This window comes from Mandrillus leucophaeus, unplaced genomic scaffold (genome assembly GCF_000951045.1).
Source record: "Mandrillus leucophaeus isolate KB7577 unplaced genomic scaffold, Mleu.le_1.0 Scaffold826, whole genome shotgun sequence".
In the NCBI taxonomy this organism is placed as follows: domain Eukaryota; kingdom Metazoa; phylum Chordata; class Mammalia; order Primates; family Cercopithecidae; genus Mandrillus; species Mandrillus leucophaeus.
In genome coordinates, this window is record NW_012108986.1 from 948,051 (window position 1) to 967,740 (window position 19,690).

Below are 19,690 nucleotides of genomic sequence, written 5' to 3' on the forward strand. Positions count from 1 at the left end.
GTACTGGGTGTTAGCAATGGGATTGAAAAAGAAGGGATAATTAGAAAGATTTAAAAAGAAAAAGAATTTGGTGGCACTATATCAATAATAAAAGAGTTCTTGAATTTTCTAAGATTTTAGTCTGATGGATTGGAAATATATTGATATTATCTGAAACAGGATAGCTTGCGGGGGCGGAATAACTGCCAGGGGAAGAGCATACATTGCAATGGTGTTATATTTTAATATCATTTGAATAAATTACAGGGTTTAAGGGGAAAGCATATTGCTCACAAGTTGAGGACTTTTGTCCTTTTCTTTTCCTATTATCAGACTCTTCAGCCCTATTCTACCCTTTCTTTCTGGGTTTTGAAAACACCCTTTTTGTACACAATCACTCTTTCTGCATACAAACTCCCATTTATCAAATAAATGTTATTTAACAATTTGTCTGTATTCCCTTAAATCCTGAAAAAAATCAACCATTCTTTAGTAAAACTTGTTATATTTTGTGATGTTCAAACACTACATTCAAAAATGGTGACTCTATCAAATGACAGTTTATTATAGTGATTGATTTGTACATGGTTTGTTAAATGCATCTATGTTGTAGGCTTTTTGGCTAATATGATTTGTTAAAACCCTCTCAGCAAAGTGCTGTTACAATGACCATCTTTGGGGACTTGGAAATAGCCTCATTACACAGAACTTGATGTTATACACTAATGGCATTTATTAGAATGGAATTCTATATGTATTATTACTTCCGACATCAGCCTGGCCTTTGTAGCCTCCTCACAGCATGCAACTTTGGTAATTATGCTAATGCTAGCTAATTCATGAGGACAACTTCCTAAAGTGCACTCAATTAACTTGGAGATTTTGTAAATAGCTATACATGTAGGTTCCGGAAATTGTGGGGATATGTCAATCTGACGTGTAGAGTCTGCCTTCCTAACTGCATCTCTTTGTTTTACTAAAGCTTAATTTTAAACAACAAGAAGTTACAATCTGATTTCTTTTCCAGCAAGTGCTTGAGGAAGATTCTGATAAGTGTCACTTTAGCCTGTATCCTCCAGTCCAAGTCCCTTGAGCCAGATGAGTTAGGTAGCTTGGTGTCTTTTAAGTTGGTTAGAAGAGAAAATATTGAAGTTTATTTCTTTAGCAAAGGGTACAATTTTTCCAATATGTTCCTGCAATGTGATTTTTGCCAGTTTGCTGATTCTGCCAACCAACGTTGCTCTTCAGGGGACTGTTCCAAAAATTAGACTTCTCATTCAGAAGGCTTCATGATCTCTGCTTCCCTTCAGTCCCAGCTGCTGGGGATTTTTTGATATTACAGTGACTCATCAACCTCATTTGAATGAAAATAATCTGATTTTTGACCTATTACATTAAAGGCTTATATCCCTTACATGTAAGAGGTGAAATTTATAAACCTAGAACAATTAGCCAGGCTTAAGAGTGCCATACAAGAAATTAAACACAATAAAAATTAAGAGAAAAGGTTAGTGAATCACATCACAGCCAAGAGCAAGCTAATAAAACTGGGAGGAAGAAACATTATCGGGAAAGAACCAAAGGAAAAGGAAACTTACTACATACAATTAGAAGATATAGCAATTGCATAAAGTTAATGAAAACAGAGAATAGGGATGGCTTTTAATAATCTTCTTATTACCACTGCATGAAATCACACTCTCAGATAAGTCCTAGAAACTAAGCTAGGGATTTGCCTTTCATTTCTCAAGGGTCCCAGCAGGTCATTTCCTCTCATTAATTTAAGTTACAATCCTAGGTACAATCTCTTTGGGAACTAGCTATATCACATCTAAAGATAATCAAACATTTATTGCTTAGCCTTTTCTTTGACTTCAATAGTAAGAACCTCTTCTCCACCCTCAGCAGAAGGAGCCATGCTGATGATGAGTGATTGACGGGAAGTTCCTCTGGGGAAAACTGTCCTAACTGACTGGGGCTCTTCCTCCACTGCAATAGGACTTGCTGTACATTCAGGTCTGTCCAGTGGCTTCTCTTCTGGCTCTCTTCCTTTATCTTTATCTTCATTTTCTTTTTGTTTATCTTCATTTTCTTTTCCTTTATCTTCGTTTTCTTTTTGTTTACCTTCATTTTCTTTTCCTTCTTCCTCTCCTCCTTCAGAATTTTCTTTTTCCTGGAAAGAGCAATTACAAGTAACTGGTGTTGAAATCATAATTAAAAACATTGGATTGGATTTTGATTAGCATGCAATGGCTAAGATCACCACCAAGACAGACTGTCTGAATTAAGTGAATCCAGGAATCATGTCTGCTTTGCTTCTAACTATCATTTGACTAAGTTTCTGGTGTGTTAGAGAATGGACCTGTTGCCTCTGACTCTTGACGTTAGTCTGAATTGCATTTTTTTGGTCTCTGCTAAGGAATTCTCTTCTTATTGGTCCTTATACTCTCCAAATTATTAGACTCAGTGCTCAGGACTCTGTTTTTGCTTTTTAAATATTTACTTATTCTGTAGAGATAAAAGTTTAAATATTTATTTTTAATAAAAAAGTATTAACCACTACCATATAAAAGTACTGTAGAAAGTAGGGTTTCCTCTTGCCTAAGCTCATGGGAGAAACTCAGGGAGAAACTTATCCCTTTCCTAGTACAATCTTTTCCATTTGTCCCACAGGTGCTTGACCTGTCATGTTTGAACCTATTGTGTTTAGCACTAGCTATAGAAATTTCATAGCAAAGGTACACTATGCTCTTTATTGGTAATGGTTGGTTGGGATCAATATGAGAAAGGCTTGCCCGAGATATGAATGTGCACAGATAAAGTTGAGATTCTTAACACATTTACTTGTATATTTCTTTACTCGCATACATTTTTTATGTAAATTACTATGTCTATGCCGATGCAAATGAAGCATTTGATTTATACTGGATCCCTAATTTTCACCACAGTGTTTTATGTGTGGAAAAGGAAAAGACAAGTTTTCATCTTTTGTATGTGACTGAGTTTATAATATGTGCTTTACTCATTTTCTAAAAGGTCCACAGCTACCCATTTTCTACAGTTTTAGAGATAATATAATGACTAGGTTCAGAAAACCTGAATCCCTGGTCTGTTTCTCAGTATCTGCCCTCATAGACTAATTATGAGAATGAAAGAAATACAGAAACCAAAAAAAAAAAAAAGAACATTGAATATTTGTGAAAATGTTGATAAAATAGGTTATTTATTTATATATCCATATGTATGTCTGTATATATACAGTTGATTCTTATCATTCATGTAGTTTTGTTCTATAAAGTTTCAACAAACAGCAAGTGAGAAAGTACTGAACCATTGCTCCTGGGGGAGATACAGCATTAGGTTCCTGTGAGATATTATGGTTCAAACCATAATATTTTTGTCAACTGGTCAATATATAACTTTGTTTCATGTGTGTTTTTGTTTAGAGATACCCTTTTTAATTTGATCAATTGATTAATTTGAGGTATTATTGATTCATTATAGTGAACTCATGGAAGCAGCACTGTAATGCCTGAATGAAGTTTATCTAACACACATATTTTCTCTGGAAGGCACATCACAGCACTTTGGCACTTAGAAGCACTAGACAGTATTTCAGGACTATGCTTGGGGGCTATTTTAAACAGCAAATCACACACATGCAAAAAGCACAAAAATGTGGAACCCATGGCCCCAAAAGGGTCACTCTTTGTTGTTGTTGTTGTTTGTTTGTTTGTTTGTCTGTTTGTTTGTGTGTTGAGACAGATTCCTGCTCTGTTGCCAAGACTGGAGTGCAGTGGTGTGATCTCGGCTCACTACAACCTCTGCCTCCCAGGTTCAAGCGATTCTCTTGCCTCAGCCTCCCAAGTAGCTGGGACTACAGGTGCATGCCACCATGCCCAGCTAATTTTTTGTGTTTTCAGTAGAGACAGGGTTTCACCATGTTAGCCAGAATGGTCTCGATCTCCTGATCTTGTGATTCGCCTGCCTTGGCCTCCCAAAGTGCTGGGATTACAGGTGTGAGCCACCACGCCCAGCCAAGGGTCACTCATTTATAGTATGAGAGCTGAAACAAGAAAGTAGAGTGCCTCTTTGTTCAACCTCAGCTGAAAATGTATGCATCAAGCAACTTAATTTTTTTGCCACCCTGCACATGTTCTTGTCCACAAATAACCACAAAAGCACCATAAGTATTGATTTTAAGTTACTAATAAATTATAGTAGGTAGATTCACCAACATAGAATCTGCAAATAATCTATGAATAATGAGGGTATACTCTTTATAAATACATGTATATTAAGGCCGTCTATAAACATCCTGTGAGGGTTAAATGTGATGATATGTGGGAATTCAGCAGTTTAAATAATAATGTGCTATATATAAAGCAGGAATTATTAGTGTTATGTTAGTCCAAATCATCCCATTGTCTGAAATGGAATTAGAGTAGGCGTTTGTGTGGATATACTTAGACTGGAGCCTTCTCCATGACAGCCCTCCATTCACTCCACCTTATTACCTGAGCTGCTTGTTCTCGTTTCAATTTGAGTAGTCTTGCAAGACTCGCTTTTCCTTTGCCTCCTAGGAGAGTTTTAAACAGTTTGGGTGTCTCTTCTTTTGGTGGGAAGAGGAAGGCAAGATCTTTTCTTGGAGGGGTTGCTTCTGCGGTCTTAGCCTTCTGCTTTAAAAGCACTCTGGGGGTAGCAGAGAAAAGCTGTTTTAGGTAACTCTGTGAGAGTTCTGGCAAAATCTACCAGAAAAACTGCAATTTATCCTAACCTGTGTAGTTTCAATGGGTACGTCCATTAATAGTTGTTTATTAAGCCTATCTCACTGTGATCAAGTTTATCACAATCATAATACGGTTCTTCCTATTTCAGAGTTTACAAAGTAAAACCAACTCCATTCATCTCTAATGGGGTTTTAAAGGATATACCTGGCTTTCTTCATGAGGATCCTTTCAGAATCTGGATAATGCACTAGAATTTCTTGAAGGGTCTTTTTGTCTAGAGTTAAAAGATTGGCAAACCCATGGGCCACCACATTGGCAGTTCGACGGTTTCCTCCTCCTGCTGCCAGAAGGCTGTAAGAGAGAAAAGTGAGTCTTTGCCACCAGTTTCACTTTTCCTCCACTGAAATCTCTTTAAAAAAATAGCAACTATTGTAAGTATTTATACTGCTTCAGAAATCATTCCCTAGAGGTGAGGGTCCAGGTGACTGTGTGGAGAGTGTCAGGATGTGGGAATATAAATGGCTCAGTTTTTGATATATTTTTTCTCTAACTCTCACCTCTAAGTCCCACAAATCACAGACTTGTGGCTATCAGTATCCTGTCAGATCCTTCATCTCAGATTCCAGAAATGCAGAATCCTTTTTGACTGGGTATCCCTCATTTGCTCCTTCAGATACACTTTTCACCTCTCCCCAGGCTCCTTTGTTTCCCAGGAAGCTGACCTCTGTAGACTTGCCCTCTAACTTCACTTGAGCTCAGTCATTGGAAAAGACTAACAGGAAATCAGAAAGCAGGAAGAGAGTGGGTTCAGAGCGTTTATCTCCCCTGTTATTTTCCTGCCAAACCTTAGGTTAGCAGTGGCTGCAGTTCTCTACCAAAATCTACAGCTCCTGACACATGGATGTTTTCTAGACGTGCAATTCCCATCACTCTTGATGAGCTCTGGTAACTATACTCTCTTCTTTTCCTGTTCAGGCCTCACTATAGTAACAGTTCCTTTACTGCTGCTAAATTTGAGATGCACTGCCACCTTTTGTTGGTGTAGTAGTCCATTTTCACTCTGCTATAAAAATACTACCTGAGACTGGGTAATTTATAAACAAAGGATGTTTAATTAAGTCAATTCTGCATCACTGGGGAGGCCTCAGGAAACTTATGGTAATGGTGGAAGGCAAAGGGGAAGTAAGGCACATCTTACATGGCAGTAGGAGAGAGAGAGAGAGCAAGGAAGTGCCACACTTTAAAACCATCAGCTCTCCTGGGAACTCATTCATTATCACAAGAATAGCATGGGGGAAAGTGCCTTCATGATCCAGTCACCTCCCATCAGGTCCTTGCCTCAACACGTGGGGGTTACAATTTGAGATGAGATTTGGGTGGGGACACCGACCCAAACCATGTCAGTTGGGTGCGCTTAGACTTTTCCTCACTTCTGTCAGTAATCCCTTTATTAAAGTTTACTCAATTGCCTCACTTGAGTGTGTCTGTTTCCCACCTGGGCTCTGGCTAATACAGCTCTCAACATCAAATGTGAAAGCCAGTCCTTCATGATGCCCTGGTCACCTGAGATGAATCCAATCTCATCTCCTACTGTACTCCAAAATCATCCTGTTTCTCAATGTCATAAGCTGCTCTGTAATAGAGTCATTCACATACATCTCCCCACCTGGAATGCCAGAGAATTGTGGGCTTTATGTCTTGGAGGGATAGAGAAGAGCATTTTGCATTTGAGAAATAAGCAACAAAGAGTGGGGGAATAAATGAACATAGAAATGAATAAGATAAGTAGATAAAAAGTCTATCATTACCAATGATCTGAGAAAGAAGGGTTGGTCTGTAAAAACGAACAAGAAAAACCACATTTCAAATGTGTAAAAAAGACACCATATGTTCTGCATTAAGAGCATAACACAATGGACTGAACCCCTTGGAGTTAATCTGTTAGAAATTGAGAAAGAAGGATCACATTAACAAAAACAGCCTCTACAGGTGGAGAAGACAGAGAAAACAGTCTGACCTTTGGAAGCGATGAGATATGAGAAGCTGCATGGGCCCTGTGCCTGAAGATTTCTGTTATACAGTGTGAACAACTTCTGTTGTTGCAGAAAAGGGGGCATTCCAGTTGGCTGTTAATTGTTAAAAAAACTAATGTAGGGTTTTAGCTCTGACAGGTTAAGAGCCTGGAAGTCATTACTCCTGTCCTTACAACAAGAAAAAGCTGCACAATTGAAAAATTAACGAGTTTTCTTAGATCTGTCAGAGAACTAAAGTCACGGGGCAAACTACCACCCCCAAATCTGGAGAGAGAGGTGAATCCATAAAACTACAGCCGTGTCTGCTTACTGCAGCAGAAACCCCTGGAGTAGGAACTGGTAGGAATGCTTAAACGCTAATTTTAATAGATTAAATTGGAGGCTGAATGTGGACTAGCATGAGAGTGAGAAACTCTTGGGGGCCGGGGTTATAAAGTCACTCACACTTTGGTGGGATTTACCACCAGGAACCTCATCAGGTTCTTAGGGTGAAGAGCCAACGAAGATCCCCTCTTGGCTCTGGCAGGCGTAGGGGAGGATGAATCATCGTGAAATATGCCCAGAGCATATTTGTTCTCCATACCGCAGGCCTACTATTTAGAGAAAAATCCTTTACCAGAGCTTTGTGCCACGTGAGGGAAGAACATTTTTCCCAGTGCAGCCCCTTTAAGCCTTCCTGTCTTATCTAAGGGAGATGGAAAGCTAAGAAACTCCTGTGAATGTCACAGCATTGGGACATACAAAAAACTGAAAATCACAGAATTATAAATTGTTTCTCCTTCTCCATGCCTTACCCCCACACCAAGTGTCCTACATAATACTAATGAATTACAGCTGAAACAGCGGCAAGATGCAAAACCTCTCTGAGAAGCCTCTCTTCTTAGGCTGCCCTAAGCCCAGTCAACAGTGGAGACAAAGACAGGGAACTAGAAGGAATTTGAAGCCTCTGGCACCAACAGCTATACCAAATGTTATACACAGCCCGATTCCTAGCCAAATTCGTATAAAATGTCACACTAGAGACCTGTTTACCTCAGTCCATATTATTTGTTACATAATTTTTAGCTTTGAACCACAAAAAACAAAAAAATTATAAGGAATGCTAAAAGGGAAGAAAAAACAGTCCCAAGAAACAAGCATCAGAAATAGATTGAAATATGACACAGATATCGAAGTTATTAGACAGGAAATGTTTTAAAACTATGATTAATATGTAATCTCAGCACTTTGGGAGGCTGAGACGGGTGGATCACTTGACTTCAGAGTTCAAGACCAGCCTGGGTTACATGCTCAAACCCCATCTCCACTAAAAATATAAAAACTTAGCCGGGCATAGTGGCATGCCCTGTGGTCCCAGCTACTTGTGAGGCTGAGGAGGGAGCATCACTTGAGCTCAGGTGGTGCAGGTTACAGTGAGCCAAGATCGCACCGCTGCACTCCAGCCTGGTCAACAGAGTGAAACCCTATCTCAAAAAAAAAAAAAAAAAAAAAAGGCCTAGAACTTTTCAAAATTAATGTCAGATACAAAACCATAGATCCAGGAAGTTAGGAGAACATTAAACAAGATAAATACCAAAAGAAACAAAACAACTGAAAAACCCCCAACTTCTGGGCATATCATATTCCAACTGCAAAAAACCAAAGACAAAACCTCGGAAGAATCCAGAGGGGGGAAGTACCTAAGATAGAGAGAAACAAAGATAAGAGTTGTAGCAGATTTTTAAATTAGAAGCCACACAAGAAAGACAGTGGAGTACGGTATTTAAAGTGTTGCAAGAATAACTACCAACTAGAATTCTATATTTAGGGAAATGACCCTTCAAAAGTAAAGGAGAAACAAAATCATTGTCAGAAAAACAAAAACAGAGGGAATCAATTGCCAGTGGCCTCGCCCTGCAAAAAATGTTTAGAGTTCTTCAGGGAGAAGGAAAATGATATAGATCAGAAACTCAGGTCTACACAAAGAAAGGAAGGACCTTTAAAAAGGCATAAATGAAAGTAAAATATTTTGTCATTCTTTTTCCTTTTCTTTTTTTTTTTTTTTTGAGACAGAGTTTCGCTGTTGTCACCCATACTGGAGTGCAGTGGTACAATCTTGACTCACTGCAACCTCTGCCTCCTGGGTTCAAGTGATTCTCCTGCTTCAGTCTCTTAAGTAGCTGGGATTACAGGTGTCCACCACCACGCCTGGCTAATTTTTGTATTTTTAGTAGAGATGGGGTTTCACCATATTGGCCAGGCTGGTCTCAAACTCTTGACCTCAGTTGATCTGCCCGCCTTGGCTTCCCAAAGTGCTGGGACTACAGGCATGAGCCACCATGCTCGACAATTTTTCTCATTCTTAATTGTTCTAAAAGACAACTGTTTAATAAAGTGGTAATGTGTTTGGTAATTATAACCTATTGATAAGTGAAATGAATGACAGCAATGTCATAAGGGCTGAGGGGGAAGAACTGGAAACATTCTGTTGTAAGGCACCACATGTGAAGTGGCATAGTGTTATATGAAGGTAGGTTCAGATACATTTAAAATGCATATTGAAAACTGTAGAGTAACCATTAAACTTTAAAAAACAAGTAGAATTATTATGCTAAGAAAGAAAAAGGAAATGGAATCATATAAAATGCCCAAAGTGAGAGAAGGAAGGAAAAAAGTGGGAGGAAACTGGTGTAAGGCCACTCATGGCTTCAAACTTGGCCACTTACCTGCACCTAGCATTAATGACAGGGTCCGGGGCTCTCCAGGCCACTTAAGAAGGGACTTAGCCCTGGAAAGGTGACTCACGCATGTAATCTCAGCACTTTGGGAGGTTGAGGCGGGCAGATTGCTGGAGCCCAGGAGTTCAAGACCAGGCTGGGCAACATGGCAAAATCCCTTCTCTACAAAAAATACAAAAATTAGCTGGGCGTTGTGGCACATGCCTGTAGTCTCAGCTACTTGGGAGACTGAGGTAGAAGGATCACTTGAGCCTGGGAGGTCGAGGCTGCAGCAAGCGCCATGGTCACACCAATACACTCCAGACTGGGTGACAGAGTGAGACCTTGTCTCAAAAAAAAAAAAAAAGAAAAAAAAAGAATGGAATTCCTCCTCTAAGACAGAAAGAATATATTTGGAATCTTTAAACATGTGCTCAATGATTTCACATTTCAAAGTTTTCCCTTTGAGGAAAACCACTAACTTTAGTCTTTTCCTAAGGTACTCTTAAGCTCCGCCTTTGTCAGAGAAGACAAGGGAAATAAATGTTACCCCATCTGTCTGTGTATGTACATATCATTCTGTCTGTCATCTGCTGTCACAATCATATCTTCACTCATTCATCTCGTCAGCTTTCTTCTGTCTACCTTCTTCCCTTTCTATGAAATTGATGTTGATATTTGAAGGACAGTGATTGGATGAGTCTATTTCATTCACTTTCCCGTTGTCATGGACACAGGGTAATCCAGTAGTTATGCAAGGCTGGATGGGATTGGGGAGGTTAATTTGAACCTGAGAATATCTGTATATGTATGTTAGACTATGAGAACAGAACGGAAATAACATATTTAAATGTCAGGTTATTTTGAGATTTCTCAAGTTTTAATTAAACTTGCCTACAGGTTACACGTTTGGAGTGCTTGATGAGTTTTTAAACGGAAGAAATAGTCTGTCTGCCAGATGGATTTTGCCCAAACTCTTTCAGCAACATTTAAAATAGCATCTTTTTTTTTTCATCTTGTCCACAAAATGCTTCTCCAGCATTCCAGCCATGGAAAGTTTCACTCATTAAATAGCCTAAATATTCCCAGCCCCACATAGAGTTTCCAAAAGAGCCCATGCTGGAGGACAAAGAGTTGAGGTTGCTATTGTGTCCCTAGGTAAAAATAGAGTGAGCAGAGCAATGGACCAGGAAAAAAAGAAATGGTTCTAATCCTAAAGCCACCTCTATTTGCTGTGTCCTTAGACAATAACTCAAAGACTTTTTTGATTTTCACTCTAATCATGTAAGTATTTATTAATACTTACAGTGAAGTAGGGAAAAAGGAGAATTATTAAATCACGGTATGGTTTTGTGGAAAGAATACATGCTTTAGAACTAGATAATCCTACCATCTATTGTGTTTCTGAACAAATTACTAATCTCTCCTGTAGGAAGCAAGGCCATATTTAGTACCTACTATAGGTATCTGATTATCTTTAAGAATAGTACTAGTGTGCCAAAGTTGGGTACTAGTGTGCCAAAGTTGGGTGAATGAACAAAAGCAGGTGTGAGAATGTCATGGAGAAATGGTGTACTGAGGGACTATGTAAGATAACTTGTATATGGAAAACTCAGTAAATGTGAGGAACAAGTATAGACACACATACACACATACATTTTCACATACATACATAAATAGCATATATAACAGACATACATTTGTGTGTATGTGTATATATATATTTATATATATTTTTTTCAGACAGAGCTAGAATATTAAGATAGTCCCTGGTCAGTCATCCATTCCAAGCTTTGTCCAGAGCTGCCACATGTAGGATTACAAATTGTGTGTTACATACAAAATGTAATGTGATTGGAGCCCTCTGGAGTTGTGCATTGAACAACCTGCACAGCTCTTTTTAGTAGAGCTACTGTATCCAGAAAGTACTCACAAGGAAAAGTAGAATACAAAAGAGCATAAATTGAATGTAGGAGCAAAAGAAAAACAAGAATGGGGACATAAAATGGAATTCATAAAAAAATGAACACTTTGGTATAGCGGGGCTTCAAATTTAGGTGTAATCCTTCTGTACCATAAAAATGGATCCAGTGTTGGTTTAAAGACAGGCAGAAATATCTCCTGAAGGGCTTAGTAAAGGGGCCATTCTGCAAAGTGGTAGAAAACTTCATATTCTTGCAATAGATGCAACAATAAGCTTGCTAGGAGCATTTGTAATAGAGCCCCCAGTAAAGGCTATGAATCACTTTCAAGTAAAGTTCAGTAAGAGTAAGTTTATGGATGGAAGGACATAGGTCAGTACAATGTATTCCAGATACGCAGCTCTCTCTTTGTTGCTCAGATGTGATCAATGGCATACATTTAGAATATTCAGGGAAACAATCTGTTTTAAACATTGTCTTTCTCAGCAAGGCTTTGATAACTACTTTTTTGGATACATCCAAGATTGTATGGATGATTGTGCTTTGAAGGTCAATCATGCAAGGGAAGATAAAGAATTCACTGTATAAATTGAAAAGAAAAGGAAAAAGATAAATTAGGAGTGCATAGAAATAGCATACTCTATAATAGGCTAGATACTCTGCCAACTTCTGGGGCTATAAAGATAACTAACACCTGCCCTCAAGCTGTTTGTAATCTAGGTGTGGGGTAAGTGTGTGTGCAGATAGTCGATTAGCAAATACTATTACTACTAAGAATATTGTAATAGTAACATTAATAGATAATATTATTGAGTGCTTACTATGAGTGAGATATTTTCCCAAGTTCTTTTTTATGTTTTAATACATATAATACTTTTCAATCTTATGAGGTGGTCATGTATTAGTGTTTCTCCATTTTGAGAGATGAAGAAATGAAGTATCAGTTGAGTAACTTGCCTGGAGATACATAGCTCATAAGTTGTGGCATATGGATGCAAACCTAGTCAGGCACCCTTCTCAAGCAGATGCAATTTAGAATGATTAATGCTTTAATAATTGTAAGAAATGAAAATGTTTCCTAAAATAAAGAAGGCTCTGGTCTAAATACATTTTCTCATGTAGAATTATTTCCGCCTATATATTTAAAACTAACTCTACATGCTATCAATGGAAAGAATATCACATTCAATGCTGAGTAAGGGATTAAAACTCCAAATATTTGTTCTCATTAAGCAAATTTCCAACTGGGTTTTATTTGGGAAACATGAGGTTAGATAACCTGTGTAGACTTTTTCTGAGCTATCCTTTTACCTTTGTCAACATTATTAGGAAACACTTTATTCCTTGACAACTTTAAAACTTGACTAAAAATAAATTCTAGCGAAACTTTTGTGACTGAGCAAATATCAGAGGATGTTCTAAGGCCACCTCTGCCTGGGCTTTTTGCTCTTTGCAGATACTTTGATATTCATAAAACTACTGAATGGCAAACACATGTTAGCCTAGATTTTTTTTTTCTGTAAAACATTTTGAGGAATGTCTGCAAACATAGATTTTTAACAAAATTAAGAATTTAGATATTACAGATATAAAATGTTTAGCCCCTTCTCCCCCTAGCAGGTCTTGATTTCAGAATTGAATTGGCCTTACAGAAGTGGATGAGCGATGAAGAATCTGGGTACAACTTCTAAGGAAGGAAAGAGGAGAAAAAGGATAATGTGGATCCTTTATTCCATGCTCCGTTTATCTTCCTTCAAGTGCGGGGAAGAATACTTAGCTATGGTACTTTGGCTGGAAAATACTGCATCAAATAAGCATATCCTAATACAGTAGCCTAACTAAATGTTTCTTTGGAGTAAAAACCGGGTAACTATGTCAAATATTTGTACAAAGTTTATAGTTTTAAAGTTTTCTTTTTTTTTTTTTTTTTTTTAAGTAAATCCCTTTATTTTCTTATGTAATGACCATATCACTTTGGTGAGGTAGGTTTTTTTGTTTGCTTGTTTTGTTTTGTTTTCTCTCTCTCCTTCGAGGTCTTTATTGCCACTAGGCACAAGTGGCCATGAGAGGTGGTGGCTATAAGGGGTGAGTGGGGTTCCCCACTGAGGTAGACCCTAAAGGTGGCTGTATGCCCATGGCCAGACTTTGCTAGGCATGCTGAGGGCCAGGCCTGTGGCCCAGCAGTGGTGGGGGTGGCAGGAGGGTCACCAGCACAGGATGCCAGGGCAGTACTTATCAATGAGCCCCTGGTAGTAGGGCCACAGCTTTTCCATGTCTGGCAGGTCAGGGCAGTTGGTCAAATTGAACTCCTGCACCCAGGGCAGCATGGCCAGGTCCTGCTTGCTGCACCACTGCCAGTAGTCACTGCCTGTGTGCCAGGGGCAGAAGGAGTGGAATCGGATCTTGTAGGAAGCCTCCACTGGGAGCGAGAACTTGTTGAACGTCATCAACCGGTATGTCATGCGCGTCAGTGTGAAGAGACCGCCAAACAGGCTGTGTGTGAGCAACATGGCTGTTTATTTCACCTGGGTGCAGGCGGGCTGAGTCTGAAAAGAGAGTCAGCAAAGGGAGATAAGGGTGGGGCCGTTTTATAGGATTTGGGTAGGTAAAAGAAAATTACAGTCAAAGGGGGGTTGTTCTCTGGCAGGCAGGATTGGGGGTCACAAGGTGCTCAGTGGGGGAGCTTTTTGAGCCAGGATGAGCCAGGAAAAGGAATTTCACAAGATAATCTCATCGCTTAAGGCAAGGACCGGCCATTTTCATTTCTTTTGTGGTGGAATGTCATCGGTTAAGGTGAGGCAGGGCATTTGCACTTCTTTTGTGATTCTTCAGTTACTTCAGGCCATCTGGGTGTATATACGTGCAAGTCGCAGGGGACGCAATGACTTGGCTTGGGCTCAGAGGCCTGACACGGAACAAGTACTCATTATGGCCCTAGGACATGAGGACCCTGCCCAGCCCACAGTGGGGCTAATACACGCCCAGTTTTGTGCTGTATGGAGGATCCTGGAGGTCGGAATTGTCCTGGAAAGTGGAGTTACAAAACCACGGAGGCCTGAGGACAGAGGCCCCCAAACACGGCCAGGACCTTCCCTAGGTCATAGAAGCCCAACAAGCTGGAATCAGTCCTTGCCTGGGTGAGCTTCTGGATACCCTCCGCCATCTGGAAGGCTTAGAAGGAGGGGGGAAGTCCACACCTGGGTCCGATTCGTCCACCAGCTCATGCAGCAGGTCCACGGCCTCCATGACCTTCATTTCCTTGTAGAAAAAGCCCCCAAACCAGGCGTGCTTGCTCCTGACGAAATCCACTATCTGGTACATGTACATGAGCTTGTACATGGTAAAGACATGGTCCAGGAGGGGACCCAACACGTAGTTCTGGAAGCCGGCCTTGTCTTTGGCAGCCTCTGGGTCCACTTCAGGTAGGTAGACCAGGGAAAGGTCTGGGTCCACTGTCACCTTCACCCTGAGAGGGATCCAAAGCGCAGGGCAGCAAGTGTGCACCTGCTGAGGGATGTCTGCAGGCCCAGCCTCCCGCTTGCCCCTGGTTTTAGACAGCCTTTTTGTTTGTTTGTTTGTTGGTTTGTTTGTTTTGAGATGGAGTCTCGCTCTGTCGCCAGTCTGGAGTGCAGTGGCACCATATCAGCTCACTGCAACCTCGGACTCCCTGGTTTAAGCGATTCTCCTGCCTCAGCCTCCGGAGTAGCTGGGATTACCGGCACATGCCACCATACCCAGCTAATTTTTGTCCTTTTTTTTTTTTTAGTAGAGACAGGGTTTCACCATGTTGGCCAGGATGGTCTCAGTTTCCTGACCCGCTTCAGCCTCCCAAAGTGCTGCGATTACAGGCGTGAGCCACCGCACCCAGCCAGTGAGGTAGGTTCTTAACCTATACTTACAGACATGGGAACTGAGGTCTAGAATCAGTTAAGTGAATTGTTCAAGAACAAACACTTAAGAATTTCATCCCTGAAATTAAAATCTAAGACAAGACCTGACTTCAAGTCAAGAGGTCTTTTCTTTAACCATAACTAGTGATGCCAACGAAGTTATTGCTGTTGTTTTAATGATACAGATTTGCCCATGGACATCAGGAAAAATAAGGGAGGAACCCAAGCAGGCTGGTGTGATAAGGCATGTCAAGGTATGATTCTCAGAATCTTTACTTCCTCTCTGCTGTTCCAAATGGTGGCAAAAAGCCTTGATTTAACACTGGATAAAGTTACTTTAGGAGGAATCCTGAGGATATTTCAATGAATATTTAAGCAATGACACTGACTGTATATTTGTTCAGCGGGATATTGTGGGACTTAGATGAGGTATGCTTTTTATGCTAAGCAAAAAGGCGCAATACAAAGAGACTATATTCAAAAGGACGTAGTGAAAATGTAAATGTGTATTCTTAACACAGGTAGTGCTCACAGGTTTGAGACAGGAAAAAAATGAAAATGAAGTTTTCTCTTTCAGTATTAATCAAGTCTTATCTCTGCTCATACTTTTAATCTCCTATTGCATCGACCATTTCTGCCTTTTAGGAAAGGGGAAAAAAGGAATAACTGCCTTATTCTGATGAAGAGTAAGAATATGGAATTAAAATAGTCCAAAGACCTAAAAGTCTCCTCTGGTACCCCCATTTTAATGAGTATTCAGCAGAAATAGACAATAATGGTTTAAAGGTTAAAAGGAGTTTTAGATGATTTGTCAAAATTTTGGCCATTTCACATTGATGCAAAGTAAATATCAAAAAGAAATTCTCAGATAGATGATTTGACTAATGTAATAGGTGAAAAGACAGAATTTAAATGTTTTGAATGAAAACCAGATATCTAAAACATACAAGAATATATCAATGCCTGAATTCTACTCAATAACTTGTTATATATGATGAAAAAAGGATGGTGAACAATGAAAGAAATGCAGAAGGTAAATGATCACATTTATGAAAATAAATAGACCCATAGGAAATTAAATCATTTAGCAAATATATATGGAGGAACTATTATTTCCAGGCACTATTTAAAGAACTTAAAATTAAAATAACCTATTAAAATGCAACAGCAATGGGGATAATAAAGTCATATCAGTAATACTGAAGGACAATAGCTATACATTGTGCTTTGTAATGCAAATTGGTTCATTTTTTCTGGAAAATAATCTGCCCATATATTATAAGAGTTACAGAAATGCTTCTACCTTTTGGCCTACTTATTCCTATTTTTGGGAATTAAACCTCAAATAAATAAAAGAAAACAAAGTAATTTTACAAAGATAAATATAGCAGTGTTATTCTCACAATGAAAACTGACAAAAAGGGCACAAGGCTGAATATGCATATTCATGACAAAAATGAATGTGCATTTGTACATTCACAAAGATAGAAAGATAATTACATTCACTTATTTATTCAATAACTATTTATTAGGCACTTATGTGGACCAGCCGCTGCCCTGAGGGCTGGGGATAGAGTATAGAACAAACCACACATGGTGTCTACCAGGATCCCTGGGGGCCTGTGTAAAGTGTCTTCATGCAAACTATAAAAATGTGGCTTTTCATGCACACGTATGTTTATTGTGGCTCTATTCACAATAGCAAAGACTTGGAACCAACCCAAACGTCCATCAATAATAGACTGGATAAAGAAAATGTGGCACATATATGCCATGGAATACTATGCAGCCATGAAAAAGGATGAGTTCATGTCCTTTGCAGGGACATGGATGAAGCTGGGAACCATCAGTCTCAGCAAACTATCACAAGGACAGAAAACCAAACACTGCATGTTCTCACTCATAAGTGGGAGTTGAACAATGAGAACACACGGACATGGGGAGGGGAACATCACACACTGGGGCCTGTCAGGGGGTGGGGATCTGGGGGAGGGATAGCATTAGGAGAAATACCTAATGTAAATGAGTTGATGGGTGCAGCAAACCAACATGGCACGTGTATATCTATGTAACAAACCTGCATGTTGTGCACATGTGCCCCAGAACGTGAAGTATAATAAAAAACAATGTGGGTTTTCTGAGCATGTGCAGTCCTGTGCTTGGCTAGAAGAATGCCTCCTTTCACAAAGTGATAGGTAGCTGTGCATGAGAGGGAGCACAACAGCCAGGGCTCATGGCTCAGAAGTGGAGTGCGAACCAGGTTCCTGCCCTCCCAGTCCCTCAGTGGACATTCTGGTGCAGAGAACATTTGGCACAGCCATAGGTGGTAGTTCTGGTGCTTGCAATTTAGGAAAGAAGAAAAACAGTGAAGAAATAAATGCACAAATGCATGTATAGTTACAAAGATAAGTGCTCCAAAAGAAAGGAACATCATTGGATGAAAGTGTATGGCAAGGAGACCTGGGAGGCCCCTATAGTGGGCAATCCAGGAAGGCCTGAAAGAAGCTGAGATCTTGGTAAAAGGGTGGGGAAAGCATCCAGGTAGAGGTAATAGAATGTGCAAAAAACTCCCTGTGACTGGATAGAGTGTGGTGCATTCAAGGAATGGGAAGACAATGGGTGTTTGGATTAAAGACAGTAAGGACAGCTAGGCGCAGTGGCTTGTACCTGAAATCCCAGCACTTTGGGAGGCTGAGGCAGATGGATCACCTGAGGTCAGGAGTTCAAGACTAGCCTGGCCAACATGATGAAAGCCTGTCTCTACAAAAATACAAAAATTAGCCATGCATGATGGCAAGACCTGTAATCCCAGTTACTTGGGAGGCTGAGGTTGGAGAATTGCTTGAACATGGGAAGTAGAGGTTGCAGTGAGTTGAGATGTGCCACTGCTCCAGCCTGGGTGACAGAGTGAGACTCCATCTCAAATAAATAAAATAAAATGAAATAAAATAAAATAAAGAGAGCAAGGCAAGTCAGGTGCAACCTGAAGTAGAGAGGTGGGCAGGGGCTAGACTCTACAGGATCTCATAGATAAGAAAAATCACTTTGTTCTTATTCCTAAAGATGGCATGAAAACATTGAATGGTTTTAAGTGGGAGGGCAGTGATATGATCAGATCTGTGTTTCCAAAAGATCCCTCTGGCTGCAGAGTGGAGACTGATTGTGGAGGATATGGTTATGGGATTTGAGTGACTTGAAGTAAGCCACTATAGTGTCCAGTGAGAGATGGATGAACTGAAGTAGTGGCAGTGGAGAACGTAAGATACAAATGATTTGAGACCTTCTTAGATGGTATTGACAGGTGTTGGAGGTGGAGTGGCCATGTAGGGTGAAGTGGAGTGTCAAGCATGTTTTTGTTTATCCCCAGTAAAATTTTGAAAGTGGACAATTTAAATAATTTGGTATTGTATTCATTTCCTAGGGCTGCTATAACAAATTAGCACAAAACAAGTGACCTACAACCACAAAAATTTATTATCTCAGAGTTCTGGAGGCCAGAAGTCCAAAATCAAAATATCAGCAGGGCTGTATTTCCTCTAAAGACTCCAGTGAAAATCTTTTCTTGCCTCTTTCAGCTTGTAGTGTTGCCAGGCATTTCTTGGCTATGGCTGCATACTCCAGTTTCTGCCCTCAGTCTTCACATGGCCTTCTCCTCTTATGTCTTTTATAAAGACATTTATAAAAAGTGTCTTTAGGAAAAAGAACCCTCTTTGTCATTGAACTCGGGGCCCTTCAAGATAATTCAGGATGAACTCATCCTGAGATCCTTAACTTAATTACATCTTCAAAGACCCTGACCCTTTTTTTCAAGGTGGGTCACATACACAAGTTCCTAGGATGAGGATGTCGACTTATCTTTGTGGGAGACGCCATTCAACTCACTACAGGCATCGTGTCAATTATCCTTTACATACCCCTCAGTAGGGGTTTCTAGGACTGACCTGTGTGCACACATCATTTGAGGACCACTGAAAGTTCAGCTTTTGGTTCCCAAATAACCTCTAGTAATTGCCAGATCCAAAGGACGCACTGGTCCTTGTGAAAACTTTGTCCCCCACAGCATCCTGTACACACTGTCTTCCTGGGACACAATCCATACATTTAATCACCGGGTATTGAAGTCTCCTCTAAAGCCCTTGAGGACAGTGATTGTTTCTTGTTCTCCTTTGTACCCTCATGGCTGACACTGTGCCTGGCCAAGAAGGAATACACGGCCTTCTTTGAGTCACTTTCACACTATGCCATAAGGGGACCCAAATATAATTTTTTTTGTTTCTATCAAATCACAGTTAAATAATTAATTAAAATTGCTGAAGAGCTGCTGCAAATTATTTTTGAATGGAGGTAGGATATAAGTAAAAATCACCACTTAGTATATAGTGTTTATGTAGCTGCTGGTGATCTGAAGATAAATTCTAGTTCTTTTTTTTTTTTTTTTTT

At 39.9% G+C, this 19,690-nt stretch overlaps 1 protein-coding gene across 1 annotated transcript in view; it reads right to left on the minus strand.

The window, feature by feature from the left end:
- Positions 1–209: 209 nt before the first annotated feature.
- Positions 210–19,690, minus strand: part of CNGB3 (cyclic nucleotide gated channel beta 3) — a 68,928-nt gene continuing 49,447 nt past the window's right edge. Inside the window, exons 7-9 of the mRNA XM_011968063.1 lie at positions 4,914–5,060; positions 4,497–4,671; positions 210–2,152 (exon numbers count right to left, since the gene is read on the minus strand). Of these exons, the coding sequence (XP_011823453.1) occupies positions 1,829–2,152; positions 4,497–4,671; positions 4,914–5,060 (646 nt within the window). The 3' untranslated portion in view covers positions 210–1,828. The remainder of the gene's footprint in view (positions 2,153–4,496; positions 4,672–4,913; positions 5,061–19,690) is intronic.